General features: G+C 31.9%; 1 protein-coding gene and 1 pseudogene across 1 annotated transcript; one reads left to right on the top strand and one right to left on the bottom strand.

Moving 5' to 3' along the window:
• Positions 1-1,037: 1,037 nt before the first annotated feature.
• Positions 1,038-5,787, top strand: LOC121206382 (serine/threonine protein phosphatase 2A regulatory subunit B''alpha-like; annotated as a pseudogene).
• A 135-nt stretch (positions 5,788-5,922) lies between these two features.
• LOC107929128 (serine/threonine-protein kinase tricornered) lies at positions 5,923-11,238 on the bottom strand. The gene is given in 15 exon segments (XM_016860478.2): positions 5,923-6,333; positions 6,436-6,492; positions 6,709-6,793; positions 6,978-7,025; positions 7,103-7,216; positions 7,312-7,443; positions 7,576-7,660; positions 7,770-7,849; positions 8,133-8,352; positions 8,450-8,570; positions 8,573-8,690; positions 8,779-8,862; positions 9,278-9,452; positions 9,738-10,099; positions 11,022-11,238. Coding segments are annotated over 14 exon segments (1,638 nt in total). The 5' UTR covers positions 9,956-10,099; positions 11,022-11,238; the 3' UTR covers positions 5,923-6,232.
• Positions 11,239-12,935: the final 1,697 nt, after the last annotated feature.

Consider the following 12,935-nt stretch of genomic DNA (forward strand, 5'->3'; position numbering starts at 1 on the left):
TATGAAAAGTTACAAAATGTTAATCTAACTATGAAAAGTTAGAAAATAATCACTCAACTATTCAATTTAGTCTTTTTTGGTCACCCAACCATCTTAGATTTTTTTGGTGTTTCTATTTTTAAATTAGCCAGTTGGTGATAAGAAAGATAAAGTGGGATAGTTGGGTGACAAAAACAGAAATTTACAAATAGTTGTATGATCATTTTGTAACTTTTCTTAATTGAGTGACTGAAAAAGAAATTACTAATAGTTGGGTGACTACTTGTGAGTTTACCCTGAAATAAAAGTATAGGATCAAATTTTATAAGTTTGAAGAGTACAGAGATAATTGCAAAATCAAACCCCAAAAAAGCGAAAATATAATTAAACAGTCACTTCGCCATTGCTTGTAAAAGCTCAAAAAACACGCATTTTTCTTTCCCTGTTTTCTCCGCTGAATCAACCAAGAATTTCTTAGAGTTCTTATCCCAAAACAACTTTTTTATTCTTCAATTCACTAAAAAAGAAAGATTTAATTTCCTTTTTTTTTCCGTTGAGAAAATTCGTTGGAACTCTAGTTTACAATCCAATCCATATATATTTAAAAAAAAAAAGAAGAAGATTAAATCTTTTATTTTTCTCTCCATTGAACGTGACGATCAAGGGTTTCTAATTTTTCAGTTTTCATTGTTTGATTGCCGGGGGGGGGAGATTGAATTCGGGATTAAAAAAAATTCAAAAAAAGAAAGAAGAATCATGAAAATGCAGGTGGTGGGTGACGTGGCATCGCTAGACCCTGATTCTTTGAATGATCTGAATTGGAGAATATGGACTATCTCTACAACTTAACGCATAATACATTACTACTAATTGAATTTAGCCAAAAAGGATTTAAATGTTACTATTTGGGTCAGGACTAAACTTGATCAAATTAAAGTACAGGGACTAAATACACAACTTTCTCAAAGTACAGTGACTAATAGAAGAATTTAGCCTATTAACTGTAAAGCGAAACTTAGATGAATTTAATGGGTTTTTTTGGTAATGGAATTCTGAAAGAAAATGCTGGGTTTTTTCTTTTCTTGTAGTTTTATTTTAAAAACGGCTGTCTGCCTCCGAATGAATTGAAAGAGCGGTACTTGTTTGCGATTGATCAGTACTTTTATGGTCATTTGGGATTGCAAATTCATGGTGAGGGAACCATTCAAAGGTGGTGTTAAATGTTTTATGTCATGTGTGGCAGAGTTCAAGGTGGTAACAAAAGATATTTGCAAGCTACCATCATTTTTCTCTACGGCTCTGTTTAGAAAAATTGATGTCAATGACAGTGGTATCGTGACAAGGTATGTATTGGTGCACCTTCGGATTTATAGTTGCATGATATGTGTATTGGCATCTAGAACCACTGTTGATGGATGATAATAGAGGGAGGAGGACCTGATGTAAACAAGGAATAGAATTTTTTGTTGGCAATATTTTGCTTAAATAGAGAAGTGGTTTTGTGGTGGTCAGTCATCACACACCTTTGCAACACATTGCTGTGGAATTCGGAATAGCCTTAACTAGGGTTTATATGATCCTTGAATATGTTGGCATATCTATTGTCTTGTATCACTTTTTGGGTTAGTCTTTTACTGTACGTTTATAAGGCTGTGATTGGTAGTTTAGAGAAGGGTAGGATGGGATTATCAGACTAACTACTAAAATCCACTCAACGGGTTTTGATTGAATTTGTGCAGAAGTTTTGATGATGAAATGGTTTGGGTACAGATGTGGAAATAGACTGTAGGATTTAAATAGGACCAACCTGAGGGTAATTCATTGAATCTTGGTTAGGTTCTTGGTTGTTCTTTTTGCTGAAGAAAGCTTGAGTAAACTTGCAAATCATTTTATTATGATTTTGCTATCTGAGACTTGATTTATCTATGAAACACAGTCAGTTATAATTGAATTATAAAATTGTAAGGTCCCTGCATGTTTTAATATTTTAAACTAAACAAGTTATGGTTAGATATGTTTTTATCATGCTGTAACTTTTAGGGATCAATTTGTCAATTATTGGATTGGAGGCAACATTCTAACTATGGATTTGGCAACCCAGGTCTATACAGTTCTTAAGCAACCTCATTGCAGATACCTTACTCAGGTATATTCATCTTTCTTAAATGCATGTTACTTGAATATGATTGTACCTTATACCAAGCAAGGAGAGAAAATAATATGATTATATAGTGTATTGATGTGACATGTTAAAAACTAGCTGCTGAACGGAAAATCTATGGTTGTAAAAGTAATAATTGTCCCTGCCTACTTTTAGTAATTGGTATCTGAATACAGGGTGATTTCGAGCCCATTTTACACGAACTTTTGGCATCCCATCCCGGGCTGGAGTTTTTACGAAGCACCCCAGAGTTTCAGGAAAGATATGGTATGATCACAATCATTTCATCAAATATCTTTGTCAATTTGTTTGGGATTAGAGTATTTATTCGCATTGTCTTGATTTCATACTTCACGCGTGTCAAACAGGTTCCAGACTTATATTTGGCTTACTGTATTTCTGGTTTTGCATATTTAATATTTAGTAAGAGTAGATGTAACTTCTAGCATTTGGTGCTAAGTGTACATAAAGAATGGCACTATTGCAATATATTACTTAGTGTACGGCCACTGGCTTCAGAAATAAATTATTGAACTTTTTAGGTTTTATGCTGTGCTGTCATTGTCAAGTTCTAATTCTTGCGAATAGAAACTCAATATGGTTTTACCTTACATATTTTCACTTATTTTGTATGTAACAGCTGAAACAGTTGTATATAGAATATTTTACTATATAAATAGATCAGGAACTGGCCATCTTACCCTCCGTGAGTTGAAGCGTGGCAACCTAATTTCTGCAATGCAGCATGTGGATGAAGAAGAAAGCCTGCAAATTTGGTGATGCTTTTTATGATAATAATATTAGTTTCTGAGAAGTTTTGTTTCTCATTCAGCATTTTGTTTATATTTTCTCTAATTTGATGAATAACATTTTATTCCTACCATTCTATATTGCAGATACTTCTCTTATGAACACTTCTATGTAATATACTGCAAGTTTTGGGAGCTTGACACCGACCATGATTTTTTTATCGATAAAGAGAACCTTATCAGATATGGTAACCATGCCCTTACCTACCGGATTGTTGATAGGATTTTTTCTCAGGTTCATACTTGTGACATACTATTTTCTTTATGTTATTTATCCTCATAAATCAATTCTGTTTAAAGTGTTTAGTTATTCTTTTATATCAAAGAACAAAGAAAGATGATAATGCTTTTGGTTTTTCAGGTGCCAAGGAAATTTAGTAGCAAGGTTAAGGGGAAAATGGGTTATGAAGATTTTGTTTACTTTATACTGTCAGAGGAAGATAAATCGTTGGAACCTGGTCTGGAATACTGGTATATTTCCTCCCTTTTCTTTGATTCAAGCACATGAGAACCTTTATTTACTGATGAGCTTGTAATGGAGTCTTATACTAACGGATTTTCCCCCCATGAATTTAAGCTGAAGAGAAACAAATTGAAAATCGTTCTAAATGTACTTGCTTTTGACTGATGGGTAGAGAAATGGTTTTTTTAATCTTCTTTGTGTATTTGAATAATTTAAAACGTAGCAATCTCTTCAATCATGAGCATGAGGTGGTTTGATAAAACTTAGCTGCATTTTTGGTAAAAATACCATGGAGGTCCCTGTACCAGGAGTCACAAATGGGCAAATTAAGCCTTGTATATTAGATCAAAGAGCAAACTGGTCTTTTCTGTTAAAAATTCCACCCATTTCTATTGTTAAAAACAGGCGTGTTTGACAAAATAATCGGACAGTTAAATACAAGGACCAGTTTTTAACAATAAAAATGAATGAAAATTTTAAAATAATTTGCCTATTTTTTTAGTACAGGGGGCAAAATGCAATCCAACTCTTATTACAAGGGTCTCCATGATACTTTTACCTTGCGTTTTCTTAGTAGCCTCATATGAGATATCATTAATAATGACAAAGTTACCTGATCCGCTGCATTGTTTGTTTAGGTTTAAATGCATTGATTTGGATGGAAATGGGGTGCTCACACCAAATGAACTGCAATTCTTTTACGAGGAGCAGTTACATCGAATGGAATGCATGGCCCAAGAAACAGTTCTCTTTGAGGATATACTATGCCAGATTGTTGACATGATCAGACCAGAGGTGAGTAGTGGATTCTCAGCTGATAACTTGTCTTTTTGTTTTGACTGTGTGTAGATCTACATATTTCTGCATGATCGGTGCTAATACATGATTGGTGTCGGTGATTACAGAAAGAGGACTATATCAGCCTACGCGACATGAAAAGCTGCAAACTTTCTGGACATGTTTTCAACATTCTTTTCAATCTCAATAAGTTCATTGCTTTCGAAACTCGTGATCCTTTTCTCATTCGTCAGGTATATATATCCAAGTTTAACTTTTAAATTTTAACGCCATTATGAGTACCCTCTTTACGAGGTGCTGACTACAAAGATATATTTATTTTAGGAACGTGAAAATCCAACATTGACGGAGTGGGATCGTTTTGCACATAGAGAATATATTAGGCTTTCCATGGAAGAAGATATTGAAGATGCTTCTAATGGAAGTGGAGATATTTGGGATGAATCATTTGAGGCACCCTTTTAAACTTAATCAGGTATGTTGTTGGAAATACATACAATTGAAATAGTTTCTTGTTGCAGTCTTTTTCTTGAGTGAGTTATTGTCACTAAAGTAAGGCTGAAAGTACATGTGAAGCCCCTCAATTATAGGGACTGAATCAAAATAGTCCCTATACTATTAAAAGAATCAAATAAGGGCAAATTGTACATAGTTTAACACATTTACTGTTAAAAAAATGACAACTTTTTCTTTTCATTTGTATAACTATAAAAACCTTTTGAAATATTAACTTTGTAAATAACATCTTTTTAAACAGTTTATGTTGAACTCTGTTGAAATTGGGACTTATTTGATTCGGTCCTTCTAATAGAGAGTATCCAGAGCTTGATCATGTATGGTATACCCGTTGAGTCCATAACACCTATTTCTTTAGTATTATCTGTTTTATACAGGAATCGTAGATGGGAAGGTAGATTAGCTTTAGAATACCACATGCATTAGTTTTTCTGTTTAGGGGCAATTGAAGAAGAATAGGGGAGTCCATGTAACTATTAATAATAGCTCATAAGGACAAATATGAAAAGCAAAATTTTGATTGTAATATGTGGGTCAGTGGGTGCCATCTTTTGTCTTCCATATGTTTCGTTTTTTTACCCTTCATTTGTTGCCTTGGTACTAATATGGTTTGGGTTTATGATTAAAGTCGAGTTTAGAATTATAAGATATGATATATTTTTTAATACTTTTATAATTAGATATTAGAATCACAAACATTGGTAAATTAATACAAATTTCGTAAATTATAATATAAATATGATAAAATAATTTATTAATATATGAAATATAAATTTTAAATGCTTTTTAAACAGAAATTATTTGTGAAAGTTAATTTAGAAAAAAAAAATTTGATTGGAAAAATTATATCAATCTTTAATTTAACTTTTTTTGTTTAAATTTGGTTAAGATTTTTAATTTATTCAAAACACCCCATATAAATTGTGAATAAAACATAAAACACAATGATAGAATTAATATTCCTAACAGCACAGACAAGATCTTTTCCTATGGATTATCAAATAAATTAAAATCCACTATTGATACCATTTTATTAACAATAATTAGGAAGGGATAGTGTACGCTCATTGAAATAAATTTTAGCCATTTTCATGTATATTGAAATAGTTACACCTATTGTCAGTCATATAACAAATTAACTTAATTTACATTATTAAAAAATAAAAAAATCAAATAAAGAAACCAACAATGGGGTATATACTACATGACTTCTTTCTCTTTGACATAAAATAGGTTAGGTGTGAAAAATAATACACAACAAATATTGAAAGAATATTTACTTCCATATATATATATAATTTTACAGACGAACAATCTCCTAGCTGATTCAAGAGCCAATCTCACAAATCTCAAACCACTTTGTTTAAAAACTTTTTCAATGGAAACTTGAAAGGTAAGCTGTGGCAAAAAACAAAAGCTACTTACCAGATAATATTAAAGCTTTGTTATCTTTGGATTTCCAGGGCGATAGCTATTATCCCATGGATACCACTAAAGTGAGTCAGGTCATTTTCTATAATGATTCTCTGGGGCTTCATGTTGCGGCGGCAAGAGGTTTATGAAACTCCCTTGAACAGGTTGACTGGCAGCTGCGGCGGACTCGTCCTCTGCAAAATATATGCCGATATTAATGAGTGAATTATCCCCAAATACTGGATTATATAGATGTGCCTTAGACTATATCTCCCAAATACTTGATAATGTCTTACCAAAAAGGGATTTGATGGAGGGTCTCTTGGGCTTTGAGCTCTTCTTCTTCAACTCCGCTGCACAACGGAATAAATAAAAATGGGTCAAACACAAAGATAAGCTTGTGTGCAAAACAACCCGAAGAGAACAGACAAAGATAGATAGAGAAAAGCAATCATCAATGATCTCTGTAAAAACACAACGTATGTCAAAAGTACCGAGAGGAACGCTACAGGCATGGAAAACAAAAGGAACAAAAGGACAAAAGTATAAATTGGAGGAACCAAAATTACCAATGCCAGGTAATTGATTGTCATCTACAATTTCAAAGTTCTTGTATGTGTAACCGACAAAGTTTACATCCTTGGATGAAAGCATCTGTATCAAAAGGTGTAAAATTGATTAACGTTGCTCATGTCCTTTAACAGCAATTGCACTTTATTAATCATGTTAGGTTGAGTTCAATAATATGTCTGAAAACACGTACAAATTTTGTATGATGCTGGCTAGTCGAGTTCTTGAGGTTCAAAATATTATAATAAAAAAGTCTATTTGTACTAACCTTTCTCCAAGGACCTGATTTTGTGGCAGATGGAATTTGGTTGTCAGCCTGGTGCATGAAAGAAAGGAGAAATAAGAATATGCCTTAACACAAATGTATATTTAGACACAACAACGATAATCCACCTCCTCAAACTTCTCGAAATTTTGCGTGTCCAACTCGTCATTGACTTCAGGAATAAATGCAGCTTTCATTTGATACAATTTGTCCCATTCAATACCTTTAAACCATGGGTGAGCCTGAAAAAGAACAGATACAGACGGTTAATATAGTCATTTCCATTCTATTTTAGAACAGAATCAAAGAATCTTGAACAGAACACACCGCACAACACCTTAATTTCATTAGCGCCCTTAGTGCCAAGCCTTTGCTCAACATTACATAAGAGTTTACTGATAAGATCTTTAGCTTCGGGGGATAGTTTTGCTTCTTCGGGAAATTTTAAGTGCGTTCTCCAATTTACTATCTAGAAGATATTGAACAAAGGACAATAAATAATCATCAATGACAAAGACAACAATAACTACCAACTACTTTGAGTTGCGATATAGAAGCATTTCATACATGATAGCATAACAATGTAATGATAAAAACTTACCTTCCGACAGGTCGACATTGGCTCATCAGAATAAAAGGGTGGATATCCAACAAGCATTTCATACATGATAGCACCAAGAGACCACCTAGAAAAGTATCCAAAAATCCACTATAACATATCTTACAAAATATTATCCTAAAATAAGCATATTTCATGAAATATAAATTAAATAAAAAAATGTTTAATATACAAACCAATCGCATTCCATTCCGTATCCTTTCTTCAGCAAAACCTCTGGAGCAATATAGTCAGGTGTACCGACCGTAGAATATGCCTGAGTATTACAACATTTAAATGTTTAAGCAAAATTAATTTGCAATTTCAACAAAAAAGAAAAAAGCTTTCTAAATAAACTTAGCATGAAAAAGCGGTGAGCTTATGGTCGTTCTAGAATATCTAAGGCAACTAACAGCTGTAAAATATAAGGCTTGCAAACTCTAAACAATGGAAAATAAGAAGCAACAAGTCTATAACTTTCTTGCTTTATGAAATCAATAGCTCAATCACTGATAACAATAAATAACGTTGAATTAGCTATATGATAGACAAGTAATTACAAGCATCCTTCTGTTCCTCTGCCAATGCTGCAATTGCTCTTGTTGTGTGCGTTTTGGTGGAGCAGGTCGTCCATCACTTTGAAGAGCCCCACTGAGATTCTTTGCTAAGGTAAAATCTTTTTCCTGGAGATTACTGCAATCTAATGGTTTACATAATCCAAAATCTGATAATTTCATATGACCATTTTTATCAAGTAGCAGGTTGTCAGGCTTGATGTCTCTGCAGCATGCCACATAGAATGAGTTCACCCCTTAGTGCAAATCCAGGAAGATTATTACATAAAAGCTTAAGAAGATTCAATGTCACGTCAACTCACCTATGAATATAATTATGTTTGTGGATTGATTCAATTGCCAGGACAGTTTCTCCAACGTAAAACCTGGCCTCATCTTCTGTTAATATATCCTTCCGCATCAGTAACGTCATCATATCCCCCCAGGTAAATATTCCATAATGAGATATAGATACTCATCATCTTGGAAGGAGCAATATAGTTTGACAATGCAATTACTGTCAACCTCCGCAAGTAGATTCCTCTCAGCTTTCACATGTTCAACCTGAAAATTATAAATGCAATTAGAAAGTTAGCATCGTGATTCAAAATGCATTTACGCAATTATATAGCAGGATTGAAATAGTGTATACCTGGCCTCTGCGAAGCATTTCTGACTTCTTAAGCTTCTTCATGGCATAAACATGACCAGTTGCTTTCTCCTTGCAGATTCTAACCTGTGATGAGAAGATGCGAAGTTAAAAGTTATTATCGTAAAATTCATTCTTATGAGTTTTATAAACTCAGAAAAAGGTGAGTCACAAGAGAGAGTTAACAGTACATCCAAAGAATCCACAAGCTTTAGTAACTTGCAACTATTCAACAAATACAGTACATATGTAGGAGCCTGTCCTTCCAGAAGTTTACTAGATGCATTGTCTCAAGAAAATAAAGTGCTGAAGGCAGGCACAACAATTTTTTAAAGCCAAACAGGCAGAACAATTTAAAAACACGATTTTAGCAACAGAAAAATCTAGTGGTAGTCATAACTCGCCAAAAATTTCTAAATTTTGGCAAGACTATCAAAGCAAGAGCACAAATAGAAGACAAGAACCTATGTGATGATGTACAGTATGATGAAGATATAATTACCTCACCAAATGCACCCTTGCCTATCATGGTCAATGGCTCAAAATCATCAGCACCCATTTTATGCCGCTGGAGTCGCATGTATTCTGTTTCCTTCTTCTCAAAACACTTTAGTAAGTTGTTTTGTTCTTCTTCAGAGACTTCAGCATCAGCCAACTTCTTTTCTAGAATATCACGTCTGCAAAAAATCATAATTAACTATCATTCCTATTCTTCAAAATGAACTACCATAACTTTCCCCACAGTCCTAATCATGCTACATATTTTACAGATGATACAGAAAGCACTGGCAAAATTAAGTTTTCTGTATGAAGTTTTGAACCAAAACATGCTACTAAGCATCTCAACATGAGATAATTCCACCAAATTGTCGATCTAAAATATGGAACGCAGTATAAAATTGCTTGCAACATTATATATGCAGAAAAACAATTTCCATGAGAGGGAAGAATTTAAATCATACCGCTCCTTTCTTTCCTGGAGGCTTTTCATCTGCTTCTTGTAATGGTTTTCAATATATTGCTTTGCAGCTTCTACCCGCTGTTTGGTGACATTTGACGGTGCCTCTTCGCTTGCTGGTGGTTTAGACCCCTCCTTTCCATTTGCAGCCTCTTTCTTCTTCGAACGCCTTAACTTATCTTTAGATTTCAATTTGTTGAGCCAACTCCTTGCAGTTTCCATTGGTTTATAAATACGACCCTTACAAAGTCACACTTCTAGATGTACATTTTAGCTACCCTTTTCATCAACTATCTTATTCTCAGAGATCAAATCTTGCAGACTTTTAGCTCGTCACTGTTTACCGAAATATCCAACAAACAAATTCTGCAAATATAAAAAAGAATGAAATAACAGTACATTAGCTTAGAATGAGGGTTAACGTTTCAGAAAAAAAAAAAAGGGAAAGCAACTTCACAAACAAATTTTAGGTTTATATCATCTGTCAAAGGATATGATATACAAACAAACAAAAACTAGACAACTGGTAAGGAGAAAAACATGGTAATCATCAGAAACCTCATGATCTTTTGGAGGCGATTAATGTCTCACCAAACAATCAATTACTATGTTAAGCTTAATTAGTTGTGACATGCTAGCACTAGGCAGCAAGGTATGCACTATTAGGTTCACTTTTTGCACATTTCTTACCTACCAACATAGTTTTTTTTCCTACATGTTTCAGCAACCAAACAACCCTCAACTAAAAACCCGAATCTCAAACAGGTCGAAAATTGAATCCCGAAGTAGAATTGATTTACAGTAACCAATCTAAAACTCTTGTGGGACAAAAAATTTATTAATATCCCAACACTTTATCATCAATTTAAAACAAAAAATGGAATGATGCTGTGATCCTCAAGTCTTAACTATTCACCCCAAAATAGTTAGCATTAAATCAATCAATAACATTCAAAGCAATTCAACTCAGAAAAGATTGGAGAAAGAGTTAAGATTACTTATCGTTAAAAAAATAAAGCTTTTTTTTTTCATCAATTTAACAGAACAATCAAAATCTGATAACAAAAAGGGAATCTACGAACTGAGAATCACATGTCAAAGAAGCAAAATCGATCTAAAAATACCCGAAAACAGTCAATTGAAAAAAATCACCAACCAAACAGAAAGAGTCAAATCAAAATCTCAACTCACACGGAACTTAATTACAACTAAAAAACTCCAAAAATAAAACAAAAAGCTTTAAAATATAAAGAAAACAAAAGAATTGCAGAAATTAAACTGAACACACGATTAAAGCACCGAATCTAGATTGGGCGATTGAGCGAGAGAAGATAAAAAAACGACAGCGTTTCCAATTTTCAGAGAAGAGTGAGCATAGAGAAGAGAAGATTGAAGCAAAGATGCCCGAATTGAAACCCCATTGAATATGATTTCAGGCTTTTTCAAAAGTTGGAAGCTTTGCCTTCGCTTTGCCTTTTAACTGCTTTTATATTTATTTGAATTTCGTTTTATATTTCAGTTCCTTTTTTATATATCTTTTTTTACATTAAATTTAATAATTTTTTGGGATTTACAAATTAGTCCAGGGTAAGCTACACACAATGTCACTAAATTATTAGTAAGTTTATATTTTGGTCACTCAACTTCAAAAAGTTACAAAATGTTCATTGATCTATTCAAAAATTTTCATTTAAATCGTTAAACTATTCGAATATTTTTATTCAAATCACTAGGTTATTAGGTTTTTTTTAAAGTTTGGTTCCACGATTGTTACGGTGGATTAATACCCATCAACGAATAAAAATATATATATTAGATCCAAGTCGATTTGACGGTCAGCTCGGAGATTAAAGAATAAAACTATTCGGATATTGGTTTGCAGATTTGTGATATTCAAAGTTGTTTCATAAAAAAACTAAAATGTAGAATAGAAGGGGAATGAGAGCTTTCGATTGGTATTGGTAATGCAAATAGTTAAGGTCATACAATATTGATTCTAACAAGAAATGAAAACTTTCAAATGGTTTGAAGATCATTTAATAATTTTTTGAAGTTAAGTGACCAAAACATAAATTTATTAATAGTTTTAAAACCTTGAGTATAATTTACCCATTAATTAATTTGAATTTTAAATGAATTTGGTTAGGTTTGGTGTTCATAGATGCAGTGGACCATGTAGGACTTTACATATGAATTAATAATATTAATCCCTTCCACTATGATAAATACAAACAAAATTATAAGTATAATATACCTCTAAATATAGGTTAGACAAATTAAAATATAGAATTCAACAAGTACAAAGCACAACGAATGAAAAATGAATAGAGTCGAATTAATCTAAAAATTATATAATAATTTATCTTACTTTTCAATTTAAAAAAAATTGTTTTAACCATACATTTAAATTTTTGTATCTTTTAACTCTTAAATTTGTACAATTTGTCAAATCACTCAAAAATAACAATTTACGTGTATGCCACATTAACAATTAATTTTTTACAAATTAAAAATAACTTTTTTATTATTTTTATACTTTTTAGTTTAAAATAATTTTTTAAATTTTAAATTTTAAAAAATTAATTAATTATTGACTTAATATCCACATAACAATTAATATGTATGACAAATCAGTAAAATTAAATAATTCAATGTCCTCGTGGTGGAAATGAGAGCCAGCGTCCTCTTTAATTTTCATTTGCTTATTTTTTTAGTTGATTTAATTTATATCTTTAAATTAGCTTATGTAAAATTCATTCTTATAATATGATATAAATTTTGGATAACTTTATTGGTTTTATTATGAAATTCATTTTTTTAATTTATTAAATTAATTTTAATTTTTTAAAATTTGATCTTGTATTTAAAAGTATTGATGGTCGAGTTTAAATCCGATTCAAAAGAAGAATAGACTCAGATTCGATTTACCCAAACAATTCATTTCACTATTTATAAATGATAAAAATATTTTTGAAAATTAATTATAAGAATATATAAATAGTACTATAAAATTATTCCTATATATTTTATTTTTAAACAATAAAATGGGTTGAAATATGTACGGTCAATATATTGATATGTGTCTGCATGTAAATTTTACTTATGGAGTTTAAAAACTTCATTAACAGTGTATTAAATATTTTCTTATATAATATAAAATATGATATAAATATACAATTTACAACATATATAAATAAAAAGA

This window comes from Gossypium hirsutum, chromosome A09 (genome assembly GCF_007990345.1).
Source record: "Gossypium hirsutum isolate 1008001.06 chromosome A09, Gossypium_hirsutum_v2.1, whole genome shotgun sequence".
NCBI lineage: Eukaryota > Viridiplantae > Streptophyta > Magnoliopsida > Malvales > Malvaceae > Gossypium > Gossypium hirsutum.